The sequence below is a fragment of the Lactuca virosa genome, chromosome 7 (assembly GCF_052849685.1).
Source record: "Lactuca virosa cultivar CGN04683 chromosome 7, Lactuca_virosa_CGN04683_v6, whole genome shotgun sequence".
Classification (NCBI taxonomy): Eukaryota; Viridiplantae; Streptophyta; class Magnoliopsida; order Asterales; family Asteraceae; genus Lactuca; species Lactuca virosa.
Genome location: NC_136432.1, coordinates 47522835 through 47535656, shown reverse-complemented (window position 1 = coordinate 47535656; position 12822 = coordinate 47522835). Strand labels below are relative to the sequence as shown.

The following is a 12822-nucleotide window of genomic DNA, read 5'->3' as shown; positions in this document are numbered from 1 at the left end:
AATCATCATAATCACTGCTCTGATAAAATATCTCCCATAACTTGATGGTTTCGTCTCCGAAAACCACATTATCTATGATAAAAATCGACAATATTACAACATAGAGGAAGGGATGAGGTTAGAAGACGATCGTGATAGTGATTAGATATAAGGTTTTAAGAGGGTTACAATTAAGAGATATAAAATGAATAAGATGAAGAAACACAACTAATCGAGAGGATGAAGAGGATTAGGGTTTAAGAGAGATAAATGGAGAAAAACACAGATGAAGAGGATTAGGGTTTAAGAGAGATAAATGGAGAAAAACACAGATGAAAAGGATTACCTGACGATGAAATCACATGAAGAAGAGTAAAACCTGCAAATGCCGATGAAGGGTATAATGCTAAAACCATTTTTGGCTGAAAATCATTGTGGAAAAGACATGCGTAGAAAAATAAAGAGTCATTATTAAGATAGAAAAATTGTAATGCTTAGTTGAAAAAAGTGTCACATGATGAGTTCTCGCAAAAAAAGCATTGAATATGAAATTAATGTAATTTCAATTCAGTGAAATATTGTTAAAAACAATCATTGTAGCGTTAGTTGGACGTATAGAGTTAAAACCCTCTCTCTTCTGTAAACTCTGTGTAGTCTTGTGCCCTCTCTAGCTTCTTGCTAGAGTTTTGGATTTTTTGAATGAATTCTGTTGCTGTTCAAGAAAAAAAAAAGTTTAAGATAGAACAAAACCAAAATGAATTATAAAAGAAAAAACTATACAAATATAAATGAATAGGCAAAGTCCTTGAATTCTAATAAGTCACTAATGAAGTCCTAACATGTTCGTTCCTTTGGTATACAAAGTTATCTTATTATTCCTTCAGATCAGTCTTGGGTGGTTGCCCCCTCCTGCAATTTCTTGTTGATACAACTTCCGCTTCTGATGATGCAGTCAAAAAGTCTTCAAGAAATGACCAAACTATATGCATTGTCGCCATGTCTTCACACTAGTCACTACGTCATTCACTGTATCATGTTTTCACGGTTGTCAGTACTCATCTATACATTTGTTTAATGACAATTATATACGGTTTAATGACTTCCTTCTACTCAATGCCCACCACATCACTTCTTATATTACTTCTTACTGTAACTCTTAATTCAGTGAACACAATACACAAATACATCAACCAACACCAGCGCCTTTATAATAACCAAGAAAAAAGATATAAGAAAACCAACACAACATAGAACCTTGAGATGGCAATTCTGCACATAAAAACGTTTGTTGCATTGCCCTCTATATAATCACACAACACAAATCAAGATTATAAGCATCAAAAAAGAAACTTAATAATCATACATTTTAGAATATCTGTGATAAGTATCAAATATATCATGGCACAACAACACACTTACCAAAACAAGAAGCATGAAATCCAAAGTCCACTGTATGTATTTCCAATTTTCCATGTTAGATAATTTTGCATAACCGCTTGTCAGAAAAGACTAGTTAACAAACATTTGAATGGCTCTTCAGCACAACTGTGCGATTCAAAATGTTCACCGTTGCCTCTTATATTAAGAAAGATTTATCCATTTTGCTCAAGAAAACGGCATAACTCATGGAAGAATAAAAATTACAAACAAAAACGAAGCTTCTAAACTACAATAAATGCATCAGAGTAACAACTTATAATGCATTAGCTAAATAGAGAAAGATCATATGAAACTGTCAATATATTCAATATTTTAAAATAAGAAATGATCCGCAACCCACAACAGAGACCTAATGGAACCAAGTAATTAAACCTTACAAACAACAAACAGTAAAAGAGATGAAAATATGTCACAATGATAACTAAAATGCCAAAACACGAATTCAAAGTATCACAAATCTTCGCTTCCAACTGAATCAATGTCAGACCAATCATAAGCAACAACAGGAAATTTTCATATTTGATGGAAAATCGAAACCTGGCCTTTTGCTTCCAAATGAGAGAGAACCAACAAACACAACCATATGAGTGAAAAAGTCAACAAAAGTCATGTATGCATCAATTAGGAATGGGGCGAATAAAATTATAACTTGCAATGACATCAAGAAAGAAGAGAGAGACAGAGACCCAAGAGGTAGAAACAAAGACATTCATGCTCCATAAATGGGTTCTAAGCAGCAAATTGAGGAAACATGCACATTTATCAAATAAGAACGCTGAGGTGGATTTGAAGTTTCTTCTGATATGAAAATGTATGGATTGCATTTTGATAGTTATTACTGTCAGTTAAAGCACATAATTATCGGTTTATGAAAGCTAGGGACAGTTAAGTAAACTTATATTAATTTCAATAGTCAATTCCCTATTCAGTAACTACTTATCTGCATCTCCGTTATTTTAAACCTATACAATTAGAAAATCGCAATTATAATCATTTTAACAAAACATCATAAAAGAATCAGTTTTCTCTCTGTTAAATGAAACGGACAACACAATATATATACACACAATAAAGAGATGGCAATTCATCAAGTAAAAAGATTGTATACACACAATACAAATAAAGATACATTACAACCAACAAACTTAATAAATAAGATACCTTTTCATAACGTACTGCTTGTCCGCAAAACTATATAAAACAGCTATGATCTAATTTTAGCAAAATCATGTGATTCAAAATGTTCACCATTCCCTCTCATACCATGAAACATTTGTCCATTTTGCTCAAGAAAACGCCATAACTCATGGAAGAATAAAGATTACAAACAAAAAGAAAGCTACTAATCTACAATAGATGCATTGGAGTAACAACTAAAATGCCCAAATATGAATTCAAAGCATCATTAAGAGTTTAACCTCCTCACCTTGAGGACCATGATCATGCAAGCAAGACCACCTCCTTATATCCACTTCCAGACCAATCAATGAAACTTTGCATTTGATGGAACAGTGAAACCCTTATCTTTCAAACGAGAAAAAGTCTAGCAACAAGAAAAGTACAAGTGAGTAGACAACAAAATGATAAAATATTGGGAGCATCGAGTGATTTATAAGACAACAACAGGATAATTGGAAAAACTTTATCAAATGATAATAAATAGAGTACTACAGTACTCCAGCTAATGATCAATATGATTTCAAAACAATAGTCACTTTACCTTTGAACATTCATCCCCAAAATTAAACTTAAGCTCCTTAACACGGCAAAGGTTTAGCATCAATCCTTTAAGCATCTCTTCTTCTGCTTCTTCAAGGGTACTTGTTTCATAATGATCATAAAGTGTATAATATAGATTAGCTTCAACTAAAGACGACACGTTTACCAACAATGGCTTCCACAAAAACAAACAACATTTGATTGTTAGTGATGAAATATGAGGAGCATTGATTTCGATGCTACCATCATTAGGTGGATCAAGAAAATCGATATATCCGGAGAACACCAAGTTCTTCAAGCTCTTTGAAGTAATGTTGAGCCGCCTATAATCTTCACAATAATCCAACACCAAAGTTTCCAATACAGGACTACCAGATAAAATGTTTTCAATCAAATCTTCATCTAACTTCCCATATGAAATACTCAAACTCCTAAGATTTTTCCAACTAATAGCCCCAGTTGGATTAAACATGCAGCCTTCTAATCTCAGATCAGTAAAACTTGAAGCGGTGAAAAATAATTGATCTAACGGAAATCCAGCTTCATGTGCCGGTTTCCATAACTCTAATTTAAGCACTTCAACATTACAACTTATAGCATAGCGAATCCAATTGTTGACTTGCGATGCAAATCGTCGAATATCATGGGACTCCACTTCGAATTTCGTGAGCTTCGATTGGCGACATTGAATTAGGGTTTTGTCCACGAAGGAAACGAAATCGGATCCAGAGACATTACGAACACGACCTTTGAAAATTAGAGTGGGAACCGAAGTCCAAAGATGTTTCCATCGGTTGGAAAGTGCACCTGTTCTGATTGCGTCTTTTGTGGAGGGTAAACGGGACAGGATTTCAAGTAGCACGCAACTTGGCAACGCACTGATTCGATCATCTTTCGATTCATCTCCGGTTTTGTTCTGAAACTTTCTCCGTTTTGAGGCAATTTTAGGTTGTTTTCGTCTGCCCACCATATCCGTAAGCAGCAGCTGAGCTCTCGTCACCTTTCCCCCATGAAAAGCAAGTAAAACTCAAATCAGGCTTAAATGTAAAATGGTAAAATGAGGTTTTCCTTTTGGCCCCTAAACTTTGAGAATTTACGTTTTAGTTTTTACTAAAACAAAGGATTTGAAATAAGGTATTACATTAAAAACTAAGATGGTGTTTGTTTTATAAGAGGTAAATAACTTCATACCGAATAAAATATGTACCAAAAATATGTTTCAATTTAGACTTCATAAAAATGATTGTTTGTTTTTTAAAGTTTAAAAAGAAAAAAAAAACGATGGTATTAATGTTGGTGGCGGCGTTGATGGACCGATGATGGTGTTTGTGTTGGAGTTGGTGTTGGTGGTGGTGGTGGTGGTGATGATGGCAAAGGTAGGGATGGTGGAGTGGTGTCAGAGATAGGGGCGGTAGTGGGGTGAAGATGGGGGTGGCGGTGACAGAGGTGTTGGTGGTGGTGGCAACAATGATAGGCCGCTATGGTGGTGGTAGCGGTGATGACGACATTGATGGTGGAAAAAGAAATATCACGCATAGGGTTAGAAACTTAGAAAACATATTCCAAAACCAAACGTTACTTTTTTTTCTTTTGAAAAAAAATGTCAAAAAGACTTTTTGATGTTTTTTGTCTTTTAAAAAACAAACAACAAGAAATCTTTTCTGAAATATCTTTCTGCCCCCAGATGTATAACAACACAGTACACTGTCTTTTGCGAAAAAATAAAATAAAATAAAATAAAATACAAACACCAACTAACCAATTATGAAAGGAAAAATTCATTTTTATCACCAAGTGATAACCAACTTCATTTTTTCAAACTTGTATTCTATATAATTTTTTCTAAGAAAAAAACAAATCTTTTTAAAAAGTGGGTCCAAATATTTTTTTAAAAATTACCCAAATATTTGTTTTTTTTTTAATTTACTTTTTTTTACGATTTGGTCAAAACTTATTTTTCCAACTTTTTTTAAAACATTTAATAGCCTTTTTACAACTATTTCCTTAAGACTTTTGCAAATTGTAGAGTTTATTAAAAACGAATATAAGTAGAAATATAAAAAAAAATACGTTAAATGCGAAAGAAAACAAAATAAAGAGAAATATAAAAGGAAATTTTGGAAAAACTGGTAAAAAATGTAATAAAAAAATATTAAATAAGTTTGGGCAAATACTATAAAAGCCACAATATTTTCACAATTGAGAAAAATCCTTTTTTTTGTTTACTCAGACCACAAATGAGAGGTAGAGTTATCACTCTTCCTCATTTAACAGGTTTCATGATTAATTCCGTTAACGTTTTTACAAAATCAGTCCTAAAATTGTGTTTAAAGTTCAAATTTGGTCCTTGTAGTTTTCAAAAAATTACATCACATGTCCAAAACTCGGTTTATATTTTTTAAATTCTTTAGTTTCATTTTTTTTATTTTTTAGTCAAAACTAAACTTGGTTTTATATTTTATTTTTTTCATTTTTTAATATTTTTTGTATTTTTTCATTTTTTATGTTTGTCTCGTGTGTATATATATATATATATATATATATATATATATATATATATATTATTTATTTTCCTTTTTTATATAATATTTTATATTAATATATTTTACACTTTTCGTATTTTTAAAGTTTTTATTTTTTTCGTTTTATTTTTCATGAATTTGATAATTTTTTCTTGACCTTTTTTAGAAAGTGTAAAATGCATCCGAGTATATTATAATTTTGGTGTTTCTGGTTTTTTTTATTGGTTTTCTATTTTTATATAATTTTGGTAACACATGGTTTTGTAAATTTTTTAGTTTTATTCAAGTAAATAAAAAAGTTATATTTATATTTGTAATTTCGGCCTCTTTCTTTTATATATATATATATATATATATATATATATATATATATATATATATATATATATATATATATATATATATATAACTTGTTCTTTAGTGTTATTATGTTTATATAATGAAGAAATAAAAAAATCAAACAACTTGTTTATTCAGAATTAATGTTTCAATGTGTGATATTTAAAATTTATAATCATTAAAAAAGGAAAAAAAGATAAAAAAATTATAATATAACTCACAAATACGAAAAAAAAAAATATGAAAAAATTATAAAAAAAAGGTCAAGAAAACCAAAAAAACAGAAAAACCAAAATTGTAATATGCTATAATATGTTAATACATTTTGTACTTTTTGAAAAAGATCATGAAAAAGTTATCAAGTTTATGAAGAATAAAACTAAAAAAATAAATACAGATGTAAAATATATTAATATAAAATAGTATATAAAAACGAAACTAAATAAAGTGTGTGTGTATATATATATATATATATATATATATATATATATATATATATATATAATGCAAAAAATGTAAAAAAAAATATAAAAATACGAAAAACGTATAAAAAAACAAAAAAAGGAAAAAAATACGAAAAAGATTAGAAAAACAAAAAAATTATAACACCTAGTTTTGTTTTGACTAAAGACTAAAAAATAAACGAAAATAAAGAAGTTACAAAACATAAAACCGAGTTTTGGACACGTGGTGTAATTTTTTGCAAACTACAGGTACCAAATTTGAACTTTAAGCCCAATTTTAGGACAAATTTTGCAAAAAAGATAGCGGAGTTAACCGTGAAATCTGTTAAATGGCTAGAGTGATAACTTTACGTTCCATCTCTGGCCAGAGTCGGCTAATATATATATATATATATATATATATATATATATATATATATATATATATATATATATAGAGAGAGAGAGAGAGAGAGAGAGATAGGTTCAAATGTTTAAAGTAAGTATTGTGTTATTGTATGCATCAATGTGGGCCAATCAAAATTAAATAAAAAATTAAATAATTAAATAAATAAATAAGGGTAATTTAATAATTTGTTTAGTAACTTCCAAAAATAATCCCTATAATCATGGTATTTATTCATAACCTAAATAAATAAGGGTGTCTTTGCTTTCAGTGGATCCACTTAAAAGATTAGGGCTTTTAAACGCGTGTTCCTTTTGATCGGGCAAAGATGGATTCCGCCTACATCGTGAATCCTCCAAAGTCCAAACGATTCCGTGTCCGGCCAAACGTAGGCGTCTCGGGCCACACCAGAAGACTGTCAATCGGTGCTGGTCACTTCCGCTGCTCACCACTGGCGCTTCCTACACGCTGCTTACCTCCGGCCACACGAGACGACCCTTAGTCGACTGCTCACCTTCGGCTATCCCGCCGGCATCCACGCGACGACACCCATCTACCGCAAGTCTTTCATCTCCGACGTATACACAGCCGGCGACTCCACTCCAGTTGGCGATTCCATCACAGGTAAGATCTTCGATTTCTATCAAAGGTTCGATTTTTGAACCATAATCTTCCATCAGTTCGATTTTTTTTAACGAGTTTACTTCGATTCTATTGCACCTTAGGGTTCGATTTGATGTATGTGTGTGATGGTTTGTTCAACCTTACTGTTCTTAACTCTGCTTCAACCCTTTGCTTTTGCATTCTGATTTTCTAAGCATCGAGAGGTCAACTCTTTAATTTTGATTTTCAAAGCATTGTGATTTATTAATATTTATTCAATCTATGATTCACTTGATATTTCTCTGCAATTTCATTGTTTAGGTGGACCATATTCACTGGTCGAATGAGACAAAATGAAATTTCTCAAGACATCCATTGTGTAGGTGGACCAATACTTGTGAATGGAACAATTGGACACCGAACTATTTTGGTTGGACATTAGCTTTGAATAAAACATCCACTGGTGTAAATCTTGCAAAATAAAAAGGATTATCAAATTCATAGGAAATTGCCCTTTTGTAACTTCCTGGATGAATGTGTGGACAAAGACAGGAGTTACTAAAAGGTCAAAAGCTAATTCAGGTATTGATTTTCACGGTGTTCTAGTGGATTTGGAAGTGGTGCGCTCTTCAACTCTACAAAAGAAAGCATTCAAGTTAATTTATTCAGTTCCAATTCTATCGGAATGGAATCATGAATTCAAATTCTATCGGAATGGAAACACGAATTCTAATTCTGTTGGAATGGAGTATGGATATTTTCTCATTGATTATACATGTTCTACAATTTTTGGTTATTGGTTTTGGTCCAGTTAACAAGTCCGCATATTTTTCCAAAGGAATATAGTTTTTTATTTATCATTTGCTAATGCGTTATTGGATTCTAAACTACAATTGGAAGTTGATGCTTGAAGAAGTTGATGCTTGAAGAACGGACAACAAAATTGAAAGTGTTTCTCAGCAACATTATTCTTTTAGAATGAATTAGTGTATTTTTTAGATTTTTGATGTTTTTTTTTTTCGAATTGAAAGTTTTTTAGTTTTATTCTTTTACAATAAATGTAATTCTTAGCAATTGTTACACGTATTATATAAGAATTAATGTAATTTTTTGTTTTAATTCTTCAATTGATGGTTCGAGAATTTTGTTATTCTACAAGAAATTTTTAAAGTCATGATCAAGAAATATGTTCAAGAATATTTTTATTATTTTATCGTTCAAGAATATTTTTATTTTTGAACATACTCAAACATATTCTGCCAGAATTTCCGAATTAAAAACCTTATAATTCATAAAATCGGATTTTTAAAATAAATAGAATCTATGATCCCTTAAAATATGCAAATTTCATTTATTAAATCTATATTAACTGACTAAATTACCCTTGTAATTAATTAAGATGATATTTTTCAATTATATTTAATTCAATAATATATATTAATCACTTTCTTAAAATAAGTAAATTTGATTGGCCCACATTTATGCATAAAATAACACAATAATTATTTTGAATAGAATAACCTAAGCATATATATATATATATATATATATATATATATATATATATATATATATATATATATATATATAGTCGGAGTAGGTGCACTCACTGCTCCTCCCCTCCTCATCGGACATACGACCCTTTTGTGGCCCACTTGGTCGTAGAGAAAAAGAATGGGCTTACCCCCTGAGGACAATCCCTGCTGACATGATCAATCCTGCTACACTTGTAACAACCCATACCCTTGGAACGACAAGCTCCATTGAGCAGTTTCCCGCGCGCGCCATACTAACCCCGGCCCCGCTGTCCTCCCAATCGCCGATCCGAAGACTTCGGTCTTTTCCTGAGACCCTCCCTTGTTTGCACCTGATCTGGCCTCCTCTTCCCTAGGTGCTACAAATCGATCTCCCGCTCACAGAATGACAAAGTGTGAGCTCCAACGATAGCCATAACCTCAGCATGGATTGCGCCTAACCGCTCATCCAAGATCTCCAGAATCCCCTCCATAACTGAACCAAAGATCATAGGAGTCTGCTCCAGAATACCGCGGGTAATCTCTGACGAGATGAATTCCCGCATCTGCTCGCTAATCGGCTCAGTACCTGCAGCTAAGCCGGAACTAGAACCGGAACCTCCTTCCTGGGTGCTCATCACCGAACTGAAATACAACATTCAAATGATCATAACATACTCAAGAATCCTCTTCCCACAAGCTCCTTAGATTCTCCAAGACTCTCCCTGATTCGAGTATGGATCATGTGCTTTCAGTAGTACGGGCCCAAGACTACCTTCCACACCTATCCATACATTCCTCAAGAATCATCCCGAATCCTCTAACTCACCTTGTCCAACTGATGCGCCCAAAACTCACTAAACATCGCAACAAAACCAGGTGAAGCACTTCCTAGGCTCTCCTAGGTTCCCGATTCCAATCAAAGGGGCTTCTTATGTTATAAAGTTCATGACTTTATGAATTAACATGACTTAATGGGATGAAAATCAAAACCCTAAATCCCAAGCTTCACCAAAAGACTACCAAATTATGCATGGGAGGTTTATACTCATCAAGATCCAAACTTTATGGCTCCATAACCCCCAACAAAGGCCAAAAATGAAGCTTAAAGATTCTGGAGTAACTTCTACTCACAAGAACCACTACAAAGGGACCAAAATCGTACCAAAGTGCCATCTAGCTACATCTACAAGAAAGAGTTGTCAAGGCTGAGACTTTATACCTCCAGAAGTTGGATCTAGGTAAACAAATTCTGGATCTAAAAGCTCCAAGTCAAGCAATGACTCTTCAAGAAGTTCCTTCTTCCTCCTCAAGCACCAAAAATACATATAAATTACGTTAAGCTCAAGAATCACTCAAATGGGGGCTAAGGGTCGATTTCTAGGGTTTAGAGGGATGGAGGCTGAAGATATTAGGATAAGGTTATGAGATAAGGAGCTTAAATAGGGTCCAAGACCCTAAAATAGGGTTTGGGTCAGACTGGAGTACGCCCAGCATACATATGGTACGCCCAACGTACTCCTTAGAGCACCCGCGACCATCCTGATCAATACGCCCAGCGTACGCCGAAGTACGCCCCGCGTAATACCCTTTTCACTAGTACGCTACGCGTACACCTGTGTACGCCCCGCGTACCCGACTAAGCCCCAAAAGCCACCAAACTTCCGAAGACCATAACTTCTACGATATAAGTCCGTTTCCAACGAATTTTATATCCACGGAAATGTGACGAGAAGCCCTACACTTCTATCAACTAACCTCCACCTAAGAACTTTCCAAACAAAAACCCTTAATGCATAAATGACCGAGAAATCAAATTACGATTATACCCTTGGGCTCCGAAACATAAACGAACACCCGAATCACTTAGACTGTAATACCCACATCCAAAAAGGGCCAAATCTTTTCTTTCCCAAGGCCCAAGGCCTTATGATGACTGATGACCGGGCCACGGTCCCGAACTATGATACGATTCAAAACCGAGTATTACATCAATTCTCGAAATCGTCAAAAAGATGTCATTTACAACGTAGGATGCTATAAATGATAATTTCTAGAAAGTAGAATGCTACAAAATATGATTTTTTCCCACTACATGTTCACAATCTACGGAAAAGACCATTTTAGAAAGTATAACACAATAAATGATAGTTTCCAGAATTTGTAATTTCCAAATGTTGTTTTTGCATCTAATATCGTCATACTTTTCTAATAGCATCCTCATTATCTAATATATTCTACTTTTCTAATATCTTCCATTAAACTTTTTGAGTTCCAACCTGTGAAAACACTATTGAATTCTATGATTTCAAGATTTAGATAAATTATTGAGTTATATGATTGCAAGATTTGGATAGATTTTTCAAATGTAGATACTTTCGCGTTGCATAATGGGCTAAGAATACGCTCCTCAACCCAAACATGATATCTATAACCATTTTTATTATTAGTTCCGGTAAAAAATTGGATCTTTTTATTTAAGTGAAATTGAGTTTTAAAAAAATGGTTATTTTAGGTTAAAACCAGTTCGATTATGTTATAATAGAAAAAAAACCGGATAAAAACCTACTTTGTTTGTGCATACGACGCACCTTATACCCTACGACGCACCTTATAATTCCTATATGGTATGGGAACTCATTATGTACCCATTTGGCAAAAAAATTAAAAACAAACAAATATTTCACAATTTAAAAAATCATAACCAACATAAAAAGGTAAATTTTGATTGAAATATATATCTTAATGATAAGATAAGCTGTCAAACATGGTGCGTCTATGTATTTAAGTATCTATAACTTCAATTTTAATTATTTAAGGAAGGAAAAAGGAAACAAACTTATAAATTACCTTACCCTATCCTTTTTTTTTTTTTCTTAGAATATTTTTACAAAAAACCAATCTCATAAACATTAACAAAATATCCCAATGTAACACCAATATATATAAAAGTAACATGCCTTGATAAACAAATTAATAAAAATACATTGCTATTTATTACCTGGGGAATTGTAACGTCCAACTTTCCTTATCTATCCATATTTTTCTTTTTTCGCTTCCTTATCACATTCCATATCCATGTCGCAATATTACGTACTCTGTAAACAAACCATCCAAAAGTATTAATAAGCTAAAATTGGGTAAAAAAATTCTACATATAATGTCCAAATATAGAAAAAGTTCAAAGTGTTATACTATAATTGGGTATATATTTTTAAAGTAAAGTCACTACAATGTGTTCTCCCTAATGAACACAAATCAATATGTATTAATAAGCTCACGACCAAGTTCTTTAGTAAACCTTTAATGATTAATAAGTGCAAAATTTAAATTAAGAATAAATTGAAACCTTTTGGTATTTTTTATCCTATATAAGCATAATTTTGGCCAATTCCTACCATAACACCAGAGGTCATGGTCTACGATACTCAAAATAACGACCCTTGGATCGAGCATAATCACCAACAAATCAAACCTGTAGATTTAAGTAACAAACCAAATAGATTTGAACTAAATATAGTAAAAGATAAAAGAATATTAAAATATAAAAGAGAAAGAATAATATACAATCTTCACCATACCAGTTCTATTGTCACAAATAACGGGATTAATATTTACATTATCAATCATGTTCTATAAGGATGATCTTCAAACCTCTAATCAACTTATAACAAAACTATGTTATGTGTATCAACCATAACAAATCTCCTGTTGTTGCACTTATAAAGTATAAGAATTTAAATTTAGGTAAACCATGTTAAATAATATGAAAGGCTAAATCGAAGAAATAGCTTGCAGTCACATTTAATCATTTGTTATAGCATCCTACTTTCATTTATTAATAGGGAAAATTAAAA

The 12822-nt window shown here is 32.3% G+C and overlaps 1 protein-coding gene across 2 annotated transcripts; it reads right to left on the bottom strand.

Annotated features, from left to right (window-relative positions):
* Positions 1-790: 790 nt before the first annotated feature.
* Positions 791-4134, bottom strand: LOC145125275 (F-box/LRR-repeat protein 25-like). Of its 2 annotated transcripts, XR_013715907.1 has the most exons (3): positions 3140-4134; positions 2846-2962; positions 791-1005 (listed from the first exon to the last, which is right to left on the bottom strand). XR_013715907.1 is itself a non-coding variant. In XM_079060757.1 (2 exons), exons 1-2 carry the CDS (start codon positions 4106-4108, stop codon positions 2903-2905), a joined length of 1029 nt encoding a protein of 342 aa, XP_078916883.1. In that variant the 5' UTR covers positions 4109-4134; the 3' UTR covers positions 2602-2902. The 2 variants fall into 2 exon arrangements, 1 of the variants encoding a protein (XP_078916883.1); XM_079060757.1 differs by lacking the exon at positions 791-1005 and having other exon boundaries at positions 2602-2962.
* Positions 4135-12822: the final 8688 nt, after the last annotated feature.

Bases quoted from the DNA above. Each gene is read 5' to 3' on its own strand.
- LOC145125275 (XM_079060757.1), bottom strand. From the start codon at position 4,108: ATGGTGGGCAGACGAAAACAACCTAAAATTGCCTCAAAACGGAGAAAG. The intron at 2,963-3,139 runs GTAAAGTGACTA...TCTTGTTGCTAG, and splicing joins TTGGGGATGAATGTTCAAAG to ACTTTTTCTCGTTTGAAAGA.